The sequence below is a fragment of the Vespa crabro genome, chromosome 23 (assembly GCF_910589235.1).
Source record: "Vespa crabro chromosome 23, iyVesCrab1.2, whole genome shotgun sequence".
Lineage (NCBI taxonomy): Eukaryota > Metazoa > Arthropoda > Insecta > Hymenoptera > Vespidae > Vespa > Vespa crabro.
Window position 1 is genome coordinate 3210001 of NC_060977.1, and position 23110 is coordinate 3233110.

A 23110-nucleotide genomic window follows, 5' to 3' on the forward strand; every position below is an offset into this window, starting at 1 on the left:
GACAATTGGATTAATCCAGACCCTTAATTCTCCTGTCTTTCTCAATCGAATTAGATGGGTCTTTCGCATCGTTGCGTCTCGTCCTCCAAATGGCCTTACACTTATTCGACCAGTTAGAAATATTTAATAGAACGACAAATAGAATTACCCTGCAATTTGAATTTCGAGTTCGAGAGGATAAGGAAAGAAAAAAAAAAAGGAAAAAAAAAAAAATAGAGATCGAAACGACGAGAAAAAAAAAAGGTTCATTCATTTGGCCGTCGTACGGTGATCGATTAAAGAAAAGAAATGAAAAGAAAAAAATATTTTGTAAATGCATTCCGAAATTTCAAACCTCTTCGATCGAATAAATCGTACCCAGTTACTTATTCGAGATCTTAATTGTTTCCGGGTACAGCCAATAGTTTCTATAAGTTTCAATTGATTCTAATCGATCCTTTTCAAAGCCAATGACATTGACGATATATTGATTCGATCATTGACAAATTTAATGGATTTCTTAATAATACAAGAACAATTTCTTTCTTTTCTTCTTTTCTTTTTTCTTTTTTCTTTTTTTTTTTTTTTTTGATTTCTAGAGAAAGCGCTCCAAAAAGTTCCTAGTCTCGTACTATTGTACAATTGAATAGAAAAAAAAAAAAGAAAGAAAAACAGAACAAAAAAGAAAATCAAACAAATAAAATGTCGAGCTAAAAAGTCTCGAAGAAAAGAAAAAAAAATAAATAAATAATAATAATCATCCATTACTATATAATCGCTTAGGGACTTTTTGATCTTTCAAATAAACTCAATTTGTTTATTAATTAATCTCAAAGATTTAATAATATTTGACACCCTTTATATCGCATTGTTGGATCTTCGAATTATCGATACATTCAATTGCTGTTACTATAGCAAGCATAGTTTAGTATTCATATGAAACGATGGACAAGCATCCAAAGGTCGCATCCATAAGATGGAAGGTGACAGGGACGAAGGAATAGAAACGTTTGGAGTTGCAAACGACGTGTCGTAAACTAAGAAAATCCAATCAACCTTCTCGGTTAAGAGTTAATCGAACAAGGTATATATATATATATATATATATGTGTGTGTGTGTGTGTGTGTACGTGATAGCTTTCACGTTTGAGCCACTTCCTCCTCGTTTATCGAAGTATTCGATAATGTTAATATTATCAAATAAATATTTGAATTGTTATTTTATCGTTTCAAACGAAAAAGAAAAAAGAAAAGAAGGACAAAAAAGAAAAAGAAAAAAGGAAAAATGAAAGGAAGAAAATATCATCGATCATCGTTTGGAACAGAACGGATTCAATAAATTTTCCATTGATTTTTTACATTATATTAACAAAACAATGAAGTTTTGTAGAAGAATCAGAGTGGATGTATGTGTGTGTGAGTGTATTAACAGCTGCATCAATTGCAACGCATGGAATAGCGTGTGATTGCGTGTCGGTGACCTCGATCGTCTCTCCCTATGCATATCTTTCTCTCTCTCTCTCTCTCTCTCTCACTCATCCGTTTAAATCATCATGTCAATGATCCTATGACGATGCCAGATGAGGAAGACACATTATTATATCGATACTATGCTTACCCATGCCTGCTGTGCAAATTTCCGGACTACGGACTATGTCCTAACTTTTTTTATTTAATTGAATATATTATTTCTCATTTAAAATGTCTAATCTTTTAAATATTATCAATTTTTTCTTTCTTTCTTTCCTTTTTTCCTTTCGTTTTTTTTCTTTTAAATATCATTCTTATATCATACGTGTGTAAACCGATGTAATGCAATATTCATAAGTATGCTTTATACATGTCTACTGTGTAAATTTCCGTATTACGGGCTTACGTGCTTACCTTTTTTTTCTTTTTTTCTTTTTTTTTTTTTTTTTTTTTAATTGTATATAAATAATTTTTCATTCAATAAAACGTCTAATCTTTTAAATATTATTATTTCTTTTTATGATCCTTTTTTTTCTTTTTTTTTTTTTTTTTCTTTTTTTCTTCAAATATCATTCTTATGATTTATTCATGTTTACAATGGAAATATAATTGACTAAGTCGTAAAAATTTTTATAGAATTAATTGCAAATATAATTTCGTATTAAACATTTCTATATCTATAAGATATTATTAACATTTACAGATATTTATTATCATTATTTATTATTATTTATTATATTATAGTTGCATTATATAGACAATCAAATTTAATCGATGTAATATAAATTATATTGATAACATTACGTATACATAATCGCTGTACAGATACATATATATATATATATATTTATATAATTTTTATCTCTCTCTTAAATATTATTAATTTTCTAAAATATAATTTTTTTATTCATATATACGTGTAAATAATCAGTATGTACGACGAATTAATGTTAAACATAAAACAAACTTGAAACCTTTATAATAAATTATATTCGTTCTTGTTAAGGTGATAATTCTAAAGAACAGACAAAGAGAAAGAGAGAAAGAAAGAGAAAGAGAGAGAGAGAGAGAGAGAGAGAGAGAAAATAAATGATTGTGCAATTTCAGTATCTCCTTCTTTCTCATTCGTACGTCGAGATGATCGACGAGTTCCAAGAATGCCACGAACGTCGCGATAAATCAATGATAATTGCATTTCTTTTGCACTCTCGATGGTTGGCTTTGTTTTCGCGCCCCAACCGACGACTACTTTCCTCTCAGGTCTATTAGTAGTCGGTGGATGCACCCGTCCGACCATTGTCTCTCTAACAGTCCGGTAACTGGTAATTACCACACGTCATTAACGCCCTTCCCTTAATGACTCGCGGCATTGAAATTTTCGCGTGAATTTCCACGCATTTAACTACCACCTCTCGATTGATTTATTATGCGTTTAATATATTTCTATTTATTTACTTTCTTCTCCTGTTTTTTTTTTTTTGCTGCTTTTTTTCTTTTCAGGTTTTTTCTTTTATCCTTTGTTTTTTATTTTTTCCCCGTTTCTTCTTCATATTATTTCATTGACTCTTTACGTTAAATTTTTTTTCTTTTTTTTTTTTTTTCTTTTTTTTTATCCTTTTACAGATTTTATCCGAAAGTTCACGTTTGATTTTTAACATGAAAAATGACTTCGTTCGAAAACGATCGTACGAAACTTTTTAATAATATAATACAAATTATAATAATAATATAAACATTTCTAATATTTCTATTGTTTAAAAAAAAAAAAGAAAAAAGGAAGAAAATATATACATATATATATATATGTACTATTTTATTAAATTGTAAAAAAATGTCTAAATACTAATATGTTTTAACGATGTTTGGATATGATTGATTAACAAAATAGAATTTATTTTCCAGATTTTAGAGATAAACATTTTATTGGCATTCTTTTTAATTTTAATTGATATATACGTACGTCACGAGGGACGGTGGAAAGTAATCGCGACTCAGTATCGCAAAGAATCGATTTACCTGGAAGAACGGAGACGCGATAAACTTATCCTAACGCGAGAACCTGCAATTAGCCTCCATAGTAAAATGTCTTCTAATCGGTTAATAACGCCCATGAGCAAATAGCAAACACTAATTGGCTGAACGGAATATTGCCGCGAATGAAGTAGAGAGTTTACTGACTGATTTGATATTAGTGCTTCCTTATAAATGGCGCCAGAATTTTTAATATATTATTACTGTCCGTCGTTAAACATATCTTTTACTTTTTTTCTTTTTCTCTTCTCTTTTTTCTCTTTTTTTTTTTCTTTTTCTTTTTGTTATTATTACTTTTCTTTTTTCTCTTTTTATATATATATATATATATATATATATATATATATATATATATATGTATAAAAAAAAAGAAAAAAAAAGGAACAAAAAGAAAGACTCTCATTTCCAATTAACGTACGATAAAACGTTTGAAATATTTATTTACATTAAAATTCGGATATTATACGATAAACATGTCCAAATGAATTAGAAATAAATGGTAATTTTGTAAAACGTCCATAATAACCTATCGAGTAATGATTATATTTTCACGTTAACACGTTTCATCCGTCACTAACGCGATTGATATATCAACGTGATATATGTTAATTTGCGAACTATCTAACATTTACAATATTATTACGTGGAAGTAATTATAAACGACATTTATTAATCTATCGTGACATGATCATCTAATAAATAGTCTATAAAAGTTGAAAACGATCGATTGCTATGTAGTATACGTGTATATACATATAAAAAAAAAAGAAAAAATTTTGTAATTATTCGATGCTTTATAAAAAGCTGAAGAAAAGGAGAGAAAAAAAAAAAGAGGGAAAGAACGAACGAAGCTACACGTGATAAAATCGTGAGAAAATGAAAGAAAAGGAAGAAGAAGAAGACAAAAAAAAAATTAAACAACAACAATAATATAAATAATAATAATAATAATAATAGGAATAAAAATCGCACCCAAACAAAAGCCTAAATAAACGAATAAATAAATAAATAAAGTCAAGAAATAAAATAAATGACGAATAACTATGAAAGGTTTAATAAATCATCATTGTTCTATGACGAATAAATTAATTAAAAGACATTACCAATTATGTTGATAAAACGTCGAACGTTTCATTTGAAAGTGCAATTGGCTATTTTGTGCAAAGAAAGAGCCACGTTTAAAAGGCATTTAAGAAAGAGAAAGAAAGAGAGAGAGAGAGAGAGAGAGAGAGAGAGAGAGAGAGAGAGAGAGAAAGAGATAGAGAAAGATAAAAAGAGATATCAGAGAGAAGTCGAGGCGGCAAAAGACGATGCGACGCCGACGCGGCAAACGCGGACGCGGACGCGACACCAAGTTCACGATGCAAACGTCTCAAGATGAGTGGCGGCGAGTATGCAGGCGCATGCATATCCGTCTTTCGAGTCTACCACGTATGCATATATGTATGTATGCATGTATGTATGTATGTATGTATGTATGTCTTCTTCTTTCGCGTTCGTCTCGGTTTAAAATACAACGAAGAAGGAAAGTCAAAGTGTCTGCTATACACAGAAGAAGAAGTGGAAGAAGAAAAAGAAGAAAAAGAATAAAGAGAGAAAGAGAGAGAGAGAGAGAGAGAGAGAGAGAGAGAGAGAGAGAGAAAGCGAGAGCGAAGGTTAATCCTGCGAATCCACGTAAGTTTACTCAAGTGCAACGTACTCGTAACTTCTCTCGACTACCCGTCTAAACGAGTATAACAACGTAAATACTTAGATATACGTCACGTAAACGAAATGAGAGAACTTAATAGACTTCAACGAGGGAAGGATTTTTTTTGTTTTTTTTTTGTTTTTTTTTTTGTTTTTTTTTTCTTTTTTTTTTTCTCCTTTCTTTTCTGTCTTTTTTTCCCCACCTGTTAAGATCCATGGAAAGTTTTCAAATTGGAAAACATCGCGTCCTGTCATTTGCATAGATAGAGATTATATGTATGATGATAATATGTATATATGTATTCATGTACGTATGTATATGTGTGAAGGTGGAGCCAATGAAATTAATGTTCCATACGTAATTATTCTCTTGATTGACCGTTCTATGAGAAGAGAGAGAGAGAGTGAGAGAGAGAGAGAGAAAGAGAACACAATGACTATACACGGTCAGCTGATTTCTGTTTCGTACTACGAGAAAATCTTTCCTACGTGATTTCGATATCGTAGCGTACGTATCTTGAAATTCACAAGATTTAAATTTACAAGTTTGATTTTTAATTATTATTATATTAAAATGATTTTATTTTGAATATTGGATCTCATTTAATTCGAACACTTGAAATATCTCCGTCTTTTATTTTTTTTTTCCTCTTCTTTTTTTATGATACAAATATATATATATATATATATATATATATATATATATATATATATATATATATAATTTAATTATTAATTACAATACAATTACTTTACTTACGATTAAATTTGACACATACTTTCGTGGTTATGTTCGAATGATTTTTTTCATTCTGTTTGTCTTTCTTTTTTTTTTTCCTTCTTTCTTTTTTCTGTTTTTATTTCCCATCGAAACTTCAGACTCTTTGATGTATTCCATGATATCATGAAAGACAATAAAGCCGATATCGTAGAACAATTTTCTAGTAGTATTACACAATAAAATATTACAATAGTAATCGATATCCCGATAGAGATGATTTAATGAATCCTTTTTATCAAGAATATATATTGCTCATACCATTCTCATAGTATCCTTATGGTATCCTGTATGTAGTAGACTCATATTACCGAATAATGGGTCCCACATTGTTGTGAGGATGAATTCGAACGTGAGGGTGGTCCTCACGTGTTTGCAAAGTATGCGGGAGAGTAACGAGATCCCTTTTGGTTTCTGTTTCAGGAACGAAAAAACGAGTCGACGAAGTCACTTCACCCAGAACGATTCATGATATACCGGAACACGTTTTGACATGTGGTCTTACATTGCCCGGTAAGTTTCTCCTTGCCAATCAGAATATTTAGTAAAAAAAAAAAAAACATATATATACGTATTATTATTAATATAATAATTATTTATTTTTTTTTTTTATCTAATATTGAAATCAATCCATTTAATATCAAATTAAATCCATTGAAGTTGGTCCATTTGAATTAAAAAAGAATTAATAATAAACACATATAAACACGTACGTAAATAGATAGATCACAGTTATTAAAATTTTTATTAGAAAATCTCAAAATCTATAAGGTGGTATGTATATGAATATTTGAAACATAGTAATACTCACCAATTTTCGTAACTTTGTGAGTATAAGGAACCCCTTACCTCTTTTTCTCGTGAATCCTGTTTAAAAAAAACGATGCGACGACGATAGGAAATTCCACGAAGTTCGTGTCACTTGGTATTACTACCTCGGTGAGAACACAAACACAAACACACAAAAAAAACACACATACATATAAACATACATACGCGCCCGCACGGCAAAGGGACACCGCTAAGCATTTAAATCCATGAAAGGGAGAAGGAAGGAGAAGCCGTTCGTCTTCGTTCAACGCGATCTCCGCTTTATTACGATTTACAATACGTCGCTCCACATAAATCCGCATGAGAAATGTCTACGTAAAGAAATATATACCTACATTTATATATATATATATATATATATATATATATATATATATAAAATATATATATGTGTGTGTTATATGTGTTATGTATTTTATCTATATGTTGTATCTATATATATATATATATATATATATATATATATATATATATATATATATATATACATATATAGAGAGAAGAACATTTAGCATTTTGCTTTCGTTGCGAGAAGAGATAAGACTCGCGTTGACTACGGAGGAGTATGCGGAAGCCAAGAAGGCACACCCACCACCATCACGTGGGCCTTTTAAGTTCGGTTCACACGCCCCCGCATCCTTCCCGAGTTGCATCTATTTACGTACTTTGAATCTTCCCGGACCTCTCTCTCTCTCTCTCTCTCTCTCTCTCTCTCTCTCTCTCTCTCTCTCTCTATCTCTTTCTCTCTCTTTACCTCCTCTTCTATTCCTCATCCTTATCCTTCTTCTCATCCTTTCCTTTCTTCTCTTCCGTTCACCGCCTCCTTCTTCTCTTTTCTTCTTTACTCTTCTTACTTCTCTCTCTCTCTCTCTCTCTTTCTCTCTCTCTCTTTCTCTCTTCTCTTCTCTATACGCTCGGATTCAAGGATACCTTACGTCTAACTGTAACTCCGAGCTTCGCAAGGCTGCCGTTTTGTCAACGAACGGTATACGATTAATAAAAAATGAATAATGGAATGCTGGAATTATATGGAATGCCGATGTTATAGTCAATCCACTGAAATAATCTTAACTGTGGTATAAATATTAAAGAAAGAGTATTTTGGATGCCATTGGAACGACATAGATACGTACGTACTTACATACGTATGTATATCCTATTTATATCGTTAAGATTTAAATAAAAAAAAAAAAAAAGAAAAAAGAAAAGAAAAGAAAAAAAACAACCAACATTATTGCAACGAGCAAAGTTCGTTGGTGATTGTTTCAAAAATGTCAGAATGAAATGACATGAAATCTATGAAAATATTCGCGAAATGAATTTTCTTTTTTTTTTTTTTTTGTCATCGTCAACATCTTTAACATCGATTTTTATTTTCGATAATGTCTAAGTATTCATATTAATCTGATAATTTTTTTTAATTTCTTTAATCGTCCGTACGTATTAATAATTTTCTCGATTAGGAATGAATATATTTTACAAACGTAAGTGTGTAACGAGCATGACGCTTTATCTCTTCTAAGTTATATTAGACGATCTATTAGGGCATAAAATGCATGGCCTTATTAAGACAATGTCCTTTGTTGGGAAAGACGTTAATTAAATTTGAAGGACATACATACCATCCTTTCGCACAACTTTGGAACGACGCGTTCCTCCTGCATTCTTCCATTTACGTAGCCACCAACGAGAATACCGCGATAAGAGGGAGGAAGGGTGGAAGGGGTAAAGGGGAAGGAGGGACGAGTGCTGTTACCGCTGCTGCTGTATACGCTTTTCTATTCTCCTTTTTCTTCATTCTTTTTTTTTTCTCTCTCTCTTTTTCTTTTTTTTTTTTATTCTTCGTCCCCTCGATGTAGATTCTCTCCTTCTTCCTTTCTCTCTTCGTTTCTTCGAGGATCAGCTGATTATATTCACGAACACGCTTGTGATACATGTGTGTGTGTGTACATACATATATATATATATATATATATATATATATATATATATATACAGTAAGGATATCTCCATGTAGATAACTGTAATCCCATAGTTGGCAATGTTGCGAGCGTGTAGCCGATTAGGCTCTAGCTTAAGCACTTCTTAAAAGCAGGAAGGAAGAACTCGAGTAGCCAAGAGTAAGTCAAAGAGAGAGAGAGAGAGAGAGAGAGAGAGAAAGGGAGAGAGAGAAAGAGAGAGAGGAATAAATCAGAAAAGATAAACTTCGATCGTTAGGACGAAACTTAAGGAACGTAAGACGTCCATTTTCTGTGTAATCCGGTGTTGAATACATACGTTGGAAACGTTAATCTTCTCTTGATTCGTTCCTAGACTCTTTTGTTGAGAGCTACCGTTGGCCTTCTGAAGATACTTTTGCAATATGGCACTTATCGTTTGCATCACGTTTGATATCACGTTTGTTATTTGTTTTTATTTATATCATATTTTGCGTTTAATTGGTAAGCTGAGGCGGGGTTGCAGGAGAAGGAGAAATCGTAGACGAATAAATGGAAAGAGGGTGATTGGGTTAATGACGCTCGAAAAAAAAAAAAAAAAAGAAAAAGAAGAAAAGGAAAAGAAAAAAGAAAAAGCATATAATGATTTTCAATAGAAAAAAGTATCGTGAGATTTACAATCTCGTTCGGATGGATTTATATGGATACGAGAAATATAGATCTACTTTGAAAGGAAGAAATTTTTTAATAACGATAGATCTTTATAAAACGAATACCTTTCATTGGGATGAAATTTGTTTGTTTGTTTGTTTGTTTGTTTCTTTCAATTGGCATTACGCTCTTTAATATCGCAAAGTATTTCTATTTTTAATGAAATCATTAAATAAGATTTTTAATGAATATTTTTAATTGAAATAATTAAAATATTTCATTGGTAACTGCGGTATTGACGTTAACAGACACATTGAATCGTATAACAATTTTTTGAAATAAAAGTGGATTTAAAAAAATGTATCTAAACAAGCGATCTAAATAGTTTTTTTTTTCTTTTTTTTTTTTTTTGTTAGAACAAACTCAGAGCATATCCCATTTAACGATATGTTATTAATTGCCTATTAATAAATGTCAACTCCTTCAATGGATTTTCAAAGAGCAATTTTTTTTTCTTCTTTCTTTTTTCAAAATTCCATTCTTCTCATTTCTTTTTCAATGTCCGTTCGTACGTTCGTTCGTTCGTTTTCTCCCATCGTGCTTGTCTTTACCAGACTCGTAGGACAAGTACGAAACACGTGACTTTAGTACTCAATAGGAAGACCGCTTGTATTACACGAATACTAAACACGTTCGCTTATTGTAACGCGAAACGTTCCATCGGCAGAACGCGTTGTCCGCCACATTGCTCTCTCTCTTTCTCTCTCTCTCTCTCTCTCTTCCTCTTTCTCTCTTTTTCTTTCATTTTCTCTCTTTCTTTCATTTTCTCTCTTTCTCTCTTTCCTTCTCTTTCTCTCTCTCATTCTATCTTTCTGTTTCTCTCTCATGCAATTGCCTTTGTCGTTTATTCTTCCTTCCTCTGGCATACCAGCTGGCCGGATCTTCGAGTATCTAACTGTAATCCCGTAGTTGGCGAAGCTGTAGCTTTGTCATCGATTAGTTGCTCCGAAACGAATCGTTGTTGCAATTCGAGAGAGAGAGAGAGAGAGAGAAAGAGAAATATGTAAAGAAAAAAAAAAAACAAACAAACAAAGGACAAAAAAATTGAAATAAAAAAAAAGGAAGAAAATGTCGACGAGTCAATAATTTATTATCGCAATATTTTGGACAATTCAATTTTGCTTGAGCTTACTCTGAAATATATTTTTCCTTTCTTCCTATTTTTCTTTCAATACTGATTAAATATTTTATTAGATATTATTATTTTGTTAGATTAGTTTATATGAAAAATATCATTGAGAATAATAAAAGAAAAAGAGAAAAAATTGAAAAGAAAAAATGGAAAAAGAAAAGCTTAACGAATGTTGTTCAATGATATTGAAAAATAATTTTTTATTATTAATCAGAATTTTATTATTAATAGAATGTTTGTAAGATCTCATCATGTATCATAGTAATATTACGGTATTTATTAAAAGGAACTAGATAAAATTTCATTTCTATTAGACGTATTAATAATGAATCGTTGAATTTTCTATTTATATTTACATGATGATATTGATGAACATTAGGAAAATACTTGATAAATAGAATAATAATAAATAGGAAAATATATATATATATATAATCAATTATATATATGCTCGATTACATTTGTTCGATTTCCTACTCGAAATCTATACGATTTCGTCTTATTATGGGATAGACAGCGTGGAAATTGTATCGACATAGGGTATTTTAACGAGTAGAAAATTAGTTTTATGCCGGCGGATAGGTATCGAGACGGTTGGATCAATTAGAGGTAGGTACGTAAATCATTGAACGTCGTTGCATCGAGAGAAATCTCGAGAGACTTCGAACGATTAGCTCGCTCGTCTCTTTTTCCCTCTCTTTATCTCTCTCTCTCTCTCTCTCTCTCTTTTCTATATGTTCGATTGATTTATTTATTAATTTTAAACGTATCACTCTTGTTTGCGTGCTCTTGTTCGATATAAAAGAGAAAGGTGAGAGGCAATTAAAAATATAAAATATAACGAGAAGTAATAAAAACATTCTGGGACGTTTTTGGGACGTACGTATTTATGCGTGTGTGAAAATTAAAAAAAAAAAAAAAAAAAAAAAGAAAGAAAAAAAAATTAGGAAGAAAGAAAGAAAAAATGAGCTCCAACTGGTAGTCCTATGGTAGCCTATAACACTAAAAAAAACACCTACGGTCTTTTTTATTTTATTTTATTTTATTTTATTTTATTTTATTTTATTTCATTATCGTTTCCTTAACGCGTTCTTATTTTAATTCTTTATTTATTATAGTTATTATTATTATTATTGTTATTATTATTATTTAATATATATAACAATAATTATCATTATTATATCTCATTATCATTCTTATGTTTTTGTAATTTATTATTTTTTTTTTTTTTTCTTTTTTTTATATGTACATATTATCATTAAACCACACTCATCAATTTTTCAAAATTTAATATTTCACTATTATTACTCCTCATACTTTTTAGTTTATTTTTTTTTTTTTTATTTTTCTAACTAACATTTCCGCAAAAAAAAAAAATAACGTACATCGACAATATATTTTTAATTCGATCGAATTATCCGTTAATGCAAGTTAATAAAATGAATTGATATATCAAGAATCGATTAAATGTTATATTTATTACTTAAGTTAAATGAAAAATGGTAGATGGTTGGAGATCAAGGAATACATGAGGCTTGCCCCTTTTTCCGGTCGATATCGTAGAACTTAGTAGTCTCTAATACACAGATCAAAACGTCTAGTTTCGTCGTGGTTAAGCACGAGAGCGTAACTTAGCCTAAGGAGTTCTCGTTCGTGAAAGCGGTCGGTCGTAGTCTTTACGACCGTTCGCCCGACGATAAAGTCGTTCGCAATGCCGCTGCCGCCACCACCATACCGTCACCATAGAGAGACCATGGCGAAACTAATCCTCGGCGTGAAACTTATCTGCGTTTTCTGTAGCACATAACGCTTTAGTTAGAACCTTCTTGGGATCTCGGGTACACTGCGCCATGCCTTCTTTCGATATCGAATACGGGATATGGCCCGTGGTGTCAGTTATAGTAAGATAGATTGATAGGAACTAGCTGCTTTCTCTAAACGAGCGTTGAAAACGTTCGTTGAAAAAAGATCACGGGTTATATTGAAAAAGAAAAGGAGAAAAAAGGAAAAAAAAAAAAAAAGAGGAAAAAAAGAAAAGGAAAGAAAGAAAAGAATTATCGCTTATGGTTATCGCTTTAAAACATTTCATCGTATTTTTTATTCAATTGAAACTTCTTTTTTATTGTTTTTTTTGTTTTTCTTTTTTTTTTTTCCTCTTTTATGTACCCATTTTTAATAATTACGCTCGATAAATTGCTCTTCGAACGATCGGACGTATATATGCGTTATGAAATTTTCGTGAAAGTGAATCTACGGTGGTAAAAGAAGGGAATTTTTTTCTTCTCTTTTTTTTTTTTTTTAAATCATTCTCTGACACTTCAAAGTTAAGTGTAAATGTGTTATAGCAAGATAGATTGATAGGAACTTGTTGCTTTCTCTAAACGACGTTGGAAACGTTCTGTAGAAAAATTAATTAAACATTTTTTATTTAACGAGCAGTTGTTCCGGCTTGGTTTTGTGGAGAAAGGTGTTTATTTTTTTCTTTTTTTTTTTTTTTTTCATATCAAAATATACATGACAATCTACGTGTTTTTTTTCTTCCTTTCTTCGTATCTTATTATATATTTATATCGTGAAGATGTAAAATGTTCTCTTAATTTGGCTTTTCTCTTTTTTTTTCGAATTGATATTTTTTAAAAATTCGTATGCATTTTTAATAATTACGCTCGATAAATTTCTCTTTGAACGATGGAACGTATATCCACGTTATGAAATTTTCGAAAAAGCGAATCCATGGAGATAGAAAAAAAATTGGATTTTTTATTTTTATTTATTTATTTATTTTTTTCTTTTTAATCTTTCTCTGATGCCTTGAAATTAAATGTTATTTTTATTAGCCGATTTTTTGTACAATTCTATTTTCCTCATTCCCTTAAAAATTAAATTGATGAATTTTTCGAGAGAATCGAGATATTACATATTCATTGCCTGTGGAAAAAGTGTACTTTTTGATTGAAAAAAAAATTCATCGATATTGATCAATTAGTTCTTGTGATATTTGTAAAACGATGCTTGAAGAAAAAAATGCGTTTAAAAATCTGAGTGAAAAACCTTTAATAAGAAAAAAAAAAAAGAAAAAAAGAAACATAAAAAAGCTAAAAAAATTAGGAACCATCCCTTGAATTAATATTCGAGATTTGGATATTGAGCAAAATTATAGATCGTTTTTTATAAGATAATTCTATTATTAGACGTTCAATAATTTTCGAAGAATTAATTAATTAATTAAGAATTAATTCCCATGTAATTAAATACGTGATATTTCTCATAATTATTTACAATTTACACAAAGAGTATTTAACTTATCTCTCATTCTCGATAGTTGAAATGTAACAATACTCGATATGTCGAAAATTATAAGTTCTGAGTTTTAGCACGTACATAGGATATGCGGGTACTTAAATCGAGTACCATCATTTCCGGCAGTGGTTTGGTTAAATTGCTTGAGTTCGTTTGAGTTGATAGTGAATCGATTGGATCATCGATCTTTCGGTTTCTCGTTCCTTTCGATCGCATCTCGAACCGATCTCATTATAACGGAAGGGATATTAATGAGTACATACTACCGATGTATCAATGAGTATTTACTGACTTTAGTTACTGATATGTATTTACTAGTATATTACAAAAGTGGTAACGCCTCTTCTATCGACGTACTCGGAAGGCATCGGTCGTGCCGACACGTAGTCGTCGTCGTCGTCGTCGTCGTCGTCGTCGTCGCTGGGACCCCTATTGGTCCCAATGTGTGGGTGGAATGGACCAAAGTCCCACGTTTACTTGGAAAAAGCGAACGTGCGAGTGAACGTGCGAGAGCGAGCGCACACACGTTTCACGATAATTTATCACGCGTTGAAAACGGCGAAAATTTACGTTCCACCTTATTCCTTCCTTCTTCGTGCCTTTCGAAACGAGACGAGCTTAGATAACGCGACTTATGATAATGGCCGTATTTATGCAAAATAAACACGTCGACCTCGTTCCTCTTAATGATCGTTACGTCGGGAGTCATTTGTCCTGTGTTTATTAACCTAATTAATTCGGCACTTAAGTAAATATTTTCTCGACAAAATTGTATTCTATTATGTATTTATTTATTTATTTATTTATTTATTTATTTATCTTTTTTTTTTTTTTTTTTTTAGTTATAAATAAATCTAACGAGATCGCAATTATTTATATAATCTAAAACCGATGAATCATCGCCGTGATGCATACGTGACATTTAATGTGTCATAATTTATATGTAGTAGGCTAAGTGCATTAACGAGCGTGTTAAATATGAATTCCTCATCTCAAATCATACTAATTCAATTTCAAGACGCTTCGTGATAATACGATTTAACGAACGTGACATATTTTTTAAATATTCATTGAATTTTTATAATTATATGCATATATATGTATATATATCTACGTGTCTACGTGATTAGATTTCAAATATTTTTGAATATATCTACTTTGATTAAAAAAAAAAAAAAAAAGAAAAAAAAAGAAAGAAAGAAAGAACAAGAAAAGTAAAATTCAATAAAATTAAAACGTAGAAAAATAAAAAGAATCGTACAATTGCATCGTTATCAATTCTTCTTTTTTTTATTTACAAATTTCAGATTGTTAACTATTTTATATATGTATATATATATATATATATATATATTTATTGATTAACTATTAAATATCGTTTATATAATCAGAAAGAAAAGAAAAATAACTATATTTAAATGATCGATAAGCATTCAGCAATTCTCTTTGCGAAACATTTCGAATCTTATCTGCTTCTACATCTTTTTCTTTCTCTCTCCCTCTCTAGCTCTCTTAAGTATCCATCAATAATACATAATCGATGTATTTTAGCGGCGAGTTCAAACGTATCCCGTAATTTATCGTCCGTGGAAATGCATAGAGATTTTCAATTAAACGACGATAATTTAAGTTTAACGTTCCCTCTCGATTTTCCATTTATTCCTTGCAATATTCCATTTGCAACAATCTATTTAACATTGTCGATATCAAATTATAGCATCATTGTAAAATTATATACTTTTGTCATATTGCTATATATTCATACGTTTGGATATACTACTTATATGCTCTAATCGATTAATTTCGACGAATCTTTGATTATAATTTCGAAAAATGTCGAATTAAATAAATTCCAACAAGTTTGCTTATCATTTAATCAAATTACATTCGAGCGACAGGTTTAAATTTCATTAATTCAAATTCGGAAGCTTTTGTTGAAGTTAAAGTGTTTTTCTTTTTTTCTTTTCTTTTTTCTTTTTTTTTTTATACTCGACGAAATGAATTTTCTTACGTCATCGCAGGTATAAAAAATAATTGATCGTTCCGCTCGATAATTATATTTCAAAAAAGAAAAAAAAGAAAAAAATAAAAAAAGAAAAAATCTTATAAATCATTAGCTCGTTCGTTGAACTTAATGTTAAATAATATTTCACAGATAAATCACATATGTACTTTAAATATCTCCTCTCGTTAATTTTGACTAAACTTTGATTTATCCGGACGTTTACAAATCGATTTATACACCGACAAGTTTGTCGATCATTTAACAAATTAACTTTCGAGCAACAGGTTCCAATTTGTTAACTCAAATACGGAAGCTTTGTTAACTCGAAGCATTTTTTCTTTCTTATTTTTTTGTTTTTCTTTTTATATATATATATATATATACACAGACAAAATGAATTTTCTTTCATCGTTAGATATGGAAAATAATTGACCACTTCGATAGATAATTATTTTAAAAAGGATCGCATGCGCGAGCTCGTTCAATGGCCTAATGTTCTGTAATAACACATACAAATAAATTACAACACCGTTATCACATGCACCTTCGCCTTGTAATTACAGAATTACGAAATTGTTAGTTTCGTTGTATGGAACGTGCATACTGCAAAATACTTAATGGTGTGTAAATCTGAAATAAGAAGAAAAAGAGGAAGAAGAAGAAAAGAGAAAAAATGAAAAGAAAAGAACAGTGAAGAAAAGATAAGAAAAGAGGAAAAAAGGTATTGTAAGTTCCGTTACATTCGACATGCGATAAACTTTACGGACCTTCAACAACGATTACTACGTCGATTTTACACGCGCATATCGTATTACACGCTAAACGTTTTATCCGCACACGTTATTATTTCGATTTCGTGATAATTCCTTGTCTTTCTAATTCACTGAGATAAGATCCTAGTAGTCATCGAGTCAATTACAAGAATAACGTTACGCGATAATCGATTACTAATAGTCGACATCGAGAATCTTTTCTTTTTTATTTTTTTTTTCCTGTTTTTTCTTTTTTTTTTCTTTTTTTTTTTCTTTTTTTTTTAATTCTTCCCAAAAATCATAAACCACATTAATTTCTCCCTAAATCTAAATAAAAAATATTCAAATATTTTTAATTAGATTTCTAATAAGTTATTGAATTTTAACCAACGTGCAAAAATATTTATAATAAGTTTTAAAATGGGAAGGAGAAATGCAGGCTGAACCGAAAGTTTTCCAGGCGAATTTAAAAATCAATTACACTTTTTCGATACTTTTTAAGCTAATCTTTTTTTCCACATTTTCACAAAGCTATAAGCTTGAAAACTTTTTCTTTACGTAGTCCAGATATTTTAATCAAATTTTTAAAAGGTCATTTAATTTTTACCAACCCTTAAAAAATATTTATAACTTGATAGAAAAGAAAAAAAAAAAAAAGAGGGAAGATACATTGAGTGAGTCGAAAGTTCCGAAATGAGTTTAAAAATCAGCTACTTCTTTTCGAGACTTTTTAAACCTCATACTTTCTTCATATTATAAAAGTTACAAGATTAAAAACTTTCTTACCAAGTACAAATATTTTAAACAAATTTTTATAAAGTCATTTTTTAATATTGATTCAACGTGTAAAAATATTTGTAACTCGTTGTAAATGAATAAATCAATACACAATGTTTACATAAATGATACCTTACTTTTTCGATACTTTTCAAAACTAATTTCAATCAACATCACTATTTCAAACGAATCTAAATTCTCCTCTCTTCTTTTTTTCAATATAGATCTAAAGTAAAGAAAAAAAAAAAGAAGAAAAAAAGAACAAAAAAAAAAGAAAAAAATATCATTATAGTAATAAATAAAACATAAAAAATAGTAAATAGGTAAAAAAAAAGTATCTGGATAAGTAATAAAGTAAATAGTAAATAAAGAATAAAAAAATATCATTAAAGTAAAAAGAAACGAAAACAAAGGAAAAAATGAAATATCCGTACGTAGGTAAAGCCTCTTGGTTTATGAGATCACGTATGTAAAAAAGAAAAAAAAAAAGAAAAAAAAAAGCAAAAAGAAAAAGAAAAAATGAAAAATAAAAGAAAAGAAGAGAAAAGGAAATTAATTGATTTATATAAAATAGCAAACTTTCGAACCTACCACTTTTACCGGCATATAAAGTATAATCCTAGAGAACGTCGATAATAATCATTAGATCGGAAATGGCCGATTTAGAAACGTAACCCTTAGATCGCGATTCAGGTACGTGAGCAATTACGTTATATGTACGTACGCGTAGTAGGTAAGTACGTCCACGCAGGTAGAATTCAGGGTACGACCTAGATCCCAAGAGAAGTTGTTCGACATCGTATTCGCGTTGTGGTTCTCGAGTAAAGGTTTCGCCGGGGCCAATCGATAATTCCTCCCCGGGCAGAAGTGATCGATGTGCCTCGCCCGATTATCAGAGCTGCATGCTCCTCGCTTTCGTTCGATCCCAACCTTTATTAACGGTGCCAAGAGGATTTTCCTTATGCGTTTAATTGCGTTGCATTGATTCCATTCGAAGCAAGCCTTTGATCTTCTTTGAACATGATTACTGAAATGAATTGCGACGATAAGTAGAACAGAAGTGATATCTTTTATTTTTCTTCTTTTTCTGTTTTTTTTTTTTCCCCCCTTTATCTCTTGTCCCTTTTTTTTCCTCTTCATTCTTGCTTCTTTCTTTCTTTCTTTCTGTTTTCTTCTTCTTCTTCTTTTCTTCTGGTTTCTTCTTTTTTTTTTGTTGGTTCTTTTTTTCTTCTTATTTTTTTTCCATTAGAACGCGCGCACTAATTCTTTCCTCTTCATCTATTTTTATTTATTTATTTATTTATTTATTTATTTATTACTTTTTCTCTTATTTTTATTTTCACGATCACGTTCATGACAAAATAATTTTGCAATTGCATTCGACAACGACATCCATATTGATCTCTGCCTATAGAATTTTTTTACAACAAATAAATTATTCACAAATGAATAGTTCGTATTAAATTACAAGAAATGCGCGATCACGATCGCAATCGCAATATAATTTTACCAAAAATAATTATACAAAATAATTCTATCGAACATATTATAATTATGTTTAGAATGTTTCTAAAAAAAAAAAAAAAAAGGAAAAAAAGTCAATTCGAAAAAATCTTTTTCTAAATATTCTTAGGACACATATTTAAATCAGAAATAACAAAATGATATCTATATTTAAATGTTGTTAATGTAAATGATTAAAAATCTATTATATATATATACAATATTTGAAATAAATATCTATGTGAAGTAAAAATAAATAATTTAAAAATAATTATTAATGAAAATATCATATAACTATTAATAATATACTATATATATATATATATTTTTTTTTTTTATTATATACTTATATCTTATATCAAGAGAAATAAATCAAACTATTGTAATAAGAAGATATTTAATTGGATAAAATCAAGTTTGTAATCAACTACTGCTTGATTTTAAATTACATACATACATTCCCCCATCATTAGAGATATCAGACCATCATATTTCTCCATAATCAAAATTACAAAGAAACACGAAATGCGCGATCATTCCCAATGCGTTATATGGTTATCCATATATGCACATCGGGGAAATGTATTTGCATCTTGTAACCGTATCGAATATCTACATAATTAATATAACGTCAAATTAATAAATCGAATTTAACGGATCGATTAAAATACTTATATTTACAATTTATATTTATTTCGTACGGTTACACACATAAATTCATATCAATTTTCATATAATAAAGCTCAAGTAAATGTATTTATTAATATTAACGTGTGTTCTCTCTCTCTCTCTCTCTCTCTCTCTCTCTCTCTCTCTTTCTCTCTCTTTCTCTTTCTTTCTTTCTCTCTCTATCTCTCCTTGTATAAAGAAACACAGAAAAAGATAAAAGATACAAGAAAGTCTCGTTGAATTATGTCCCATCGAGTAGAAAAGGAATGCGAGTGTTAACTTTTACTTGTTCTCGTGGATTCCTCTTGTAAGAGAGGACTTACAGTATTACAAATACATACATACGAATAAATGTAATCGTTTACCGTGCTACGTTATGTACGCTTACCCGGCATTCGATCGTAAATAATTATACATAGCTTCGATAGAATGACGGGGGAAAAAGAAAAATTAAAAAGGAACGAACGAACGAACGAACGAACAAGACAAAAAGAATAAATAAGCGAGTAAATAAATAAATAAATAAATAAATAAATAAATGAAAGAAGGAGAGAAAGAAAACGGTAAAAAAAAAGAAAAAATAAGGAGAAAAAGAAAAAAGAAAAATAAAGGAAGAAAAATCTTTTCTCGGGGAAAGTCGATCTCCAATTCGAAACTTATGTTCAATCGACGATATTGTGATTAGTTAAGTGTCTTTCAAACTACTTATACTAAGTATTTTTCAAGTGCTCGTGAAATTTACCACGAATTTACACGAAACACTTATATACATACATACGCATATATATATATATATATATATGTACATATATGTATGTATATACTGTTCCCTCACCTACAACAGCTTTCCGTTTCCCGCGCTAACATAAGTTGCTCTTTATGGCGCGAATTCTGCTGCCATGCGCGCAGGCGCCGTTAGTCGGCTTTAAGCACGTCGATATATTTCCTTCTAACATATATGAGCTGCCTCCAACTATAACGGGGATACGTTTATCATGAATTTCGTTCTTTAGATATATACTTAGATACTTTGCCTGTACTCTACTAAATTGTTCTTTTTTTTCTATCTCTGCTTTTCTTTTCTTTTTTTCTCTCATCTTTTTCCTCCCTTCTTTTTTCTTTCCTTTTTCTTCGATCACATCTTTCTACCCAGCCAATATTATTTATTTATTTATTTATTTATTTTTTTTTTATTTTATTTTATTTTATTTTATTTTAATTCATATATATTTATTTATTTATTCGATTGTATCTCATCCCCATTATTGGGGTTATCATCCCCATATATATATATATATATATATATATATATATATATATATATATATAGATTATTATGTTTTGTATTTGTCAAATGTGTTTTAATCATTTAATATGCAAATATTTTATTCCCTTAAAAAAAGTAAGATTTTAATTCAATTTAATATAATTGTTTTAATATCGAAAATCTTCAAGTCTCGATTGGCTTTATATTAAGATCATTTCTTTTTTCTTTCTTTTTTTTTTTTTTTTTCTTTTACGTTACAATAAAATATTTTTCGAATTCATTTAGATTTACATATTTATTTGTCAATAATAATTCACAATTATTTCTTATATATTTTATATATACCTTAAGTATATCATTATCGTATAATTTGTTTGCGTCGAGTATGATCTACTATATTTTTGTATGTAAAAAATATATTCGTTTATAAAAAAAAAAATAAAAAAAAAAAAAAAAAAAAACAAACTACAAAATGTAAAAGAAAAAAGAACTATAACACTTTATTTCGCATTACTCATTCGTTATCGAAAATATTATGGTATTAATTAATTTGATATACTTTACGATTGGGGATCATTATCAACTGAAAATACGAAGTAAATTGTAAAAATTGTTCAAAGATCATTCCTTAGAAAGCCGGCATCATATAATTTCACATATCTCTATCGTATAACCGGAAGCTGTTCTCGATCGATTCCCGATCGCTTCTGCAAATGTATGTCCGCCCACCCGCCGAAGACCCGTTATCGTTTCTCCTTATCATTCATCTGTACTCGCGGAACGAGTCGTTCCGTGAAACAGTGTACGTAGTGCTCTTGTTTTATAGGAAATGCCATAGATGCGATTTCAAGAAATGGTGAATGATATATTCAACTAATATCCAAATATAATATAATATAATATATACATATATATATATATATATTATGTAATATAATTATATTTGTATATTATTATATATACAATTGTACATTATATATTGTATATATTACATATACATTCTATAACAAAGCTTATACGTGATAATATATTGTTATAATATATACATATGTTTATGATGTTATATGCGAGTAAACAAAATTTTAATTACAATCAATAAGGGATGATAACTTACGATCAAAGAAATTAATGGATGATTCTTCATTTTTATATAAAGTACATTTTTACATTTATTGTTTTCGTCTAATGCAATATGCATCAAAACATTCTAAATGATTAATACAATCAATTACACTTTTTCGAAATTTTCCAAGCTGATTATTTTCTCTCTTTCTCTCTCTCTTTTTTTTTTTTTTAATTTTATAATTACAAGTCTTGTAATAGTCCAATCATAAATATAAGAAAATCTTCGAAAAAAGCAAATTGATTTTTAAATATCACGTAAGAACTTTCAATCGATTTAAGGACTTTTGATCAATCCTGTAGCATAATCTATATGTATGTATATATACATATATATATATAGATTAGCGTGTATTAGATTTCTTTTTGATTCTGTTGAAAACTTTTTGACATTCCTTAAATTATATCAGACTTGCCCCCTAAGCAGCGAGCAATCACGCGATACCTATTTCCCTTTAGGGCAATTTACGACTTAGTAAAGATCAATACTTCATAGAATCACGTTTTATCTGAGAAAACTGTGTGAAATTCACCGTGCCGACGTATACGTGATATACGTTATACTCTACTTGACGATACGCGCGAACTTCTACGTGATTATGGTTATCACGCGGGCGATTCGATCAAGCACATTAGCTATGCACGAAGATCCGATGTATACATACACACACACATACACACATGTTTATGTGTGTGTATGTATATATATATATATATATATATTTTTACATATGTAATATATATATATATATATATTACACAAGTATAATCGAACGCGTTCGTTTCTTATATTGCGTTGAATATACTGCATGTTCCTAAGAAAGATCATTTCTAAACTATCATTTATTTCTGATTTAACAATTAAAATTTCATATTCATAAAATGATCAAGAAATATTCTATAAATGGAAAATATTTCCATTAAAAATATTAAAAAGGAAAAAAGAAAAAAACAGAGCGAAAAGAAGCAAAAAAGTAAATATTACGAACAATCCGTAATAAAATATTCTCTTTGAAAATTATTCAAACGTTTAATGGAAATTTTTCTTTAAGAAACATAATCTTCGTTTTTATTACTATTATTATTATTATTATTATTATTATTATTATTATTATTATTATTATTATTATTATTACCATTATTACTGTTGTTGTTAT

At 29.4% G+C, this 23110-nt stretch overlaps 1 protein-coding gene across 4 annotated transcripts in view; it reads left to right on the forward strand.

Annotated features, from left to right (window-relative positions):
- Positions 1-23110, forward strand: part of LOC124432083 (puratrophin-1-like) — a 338073-nt gene that overhangs the window by 189225 nt on the left and 125738 nt on the right. For all 4 annotated transcript variants that reach the window (XM_046980634.1, XM_046980635.1, XM_046980636.1 and 1 more), the window contains one exon: positions 6371-6460. In XM_046980634.1, the coding sequence (XP_046836590.1) occupies positions 6371-6460 (90 nt within the window). The remainder of the gene's footprint in view (positions 1-6370; positions 6461-23110) is intronic.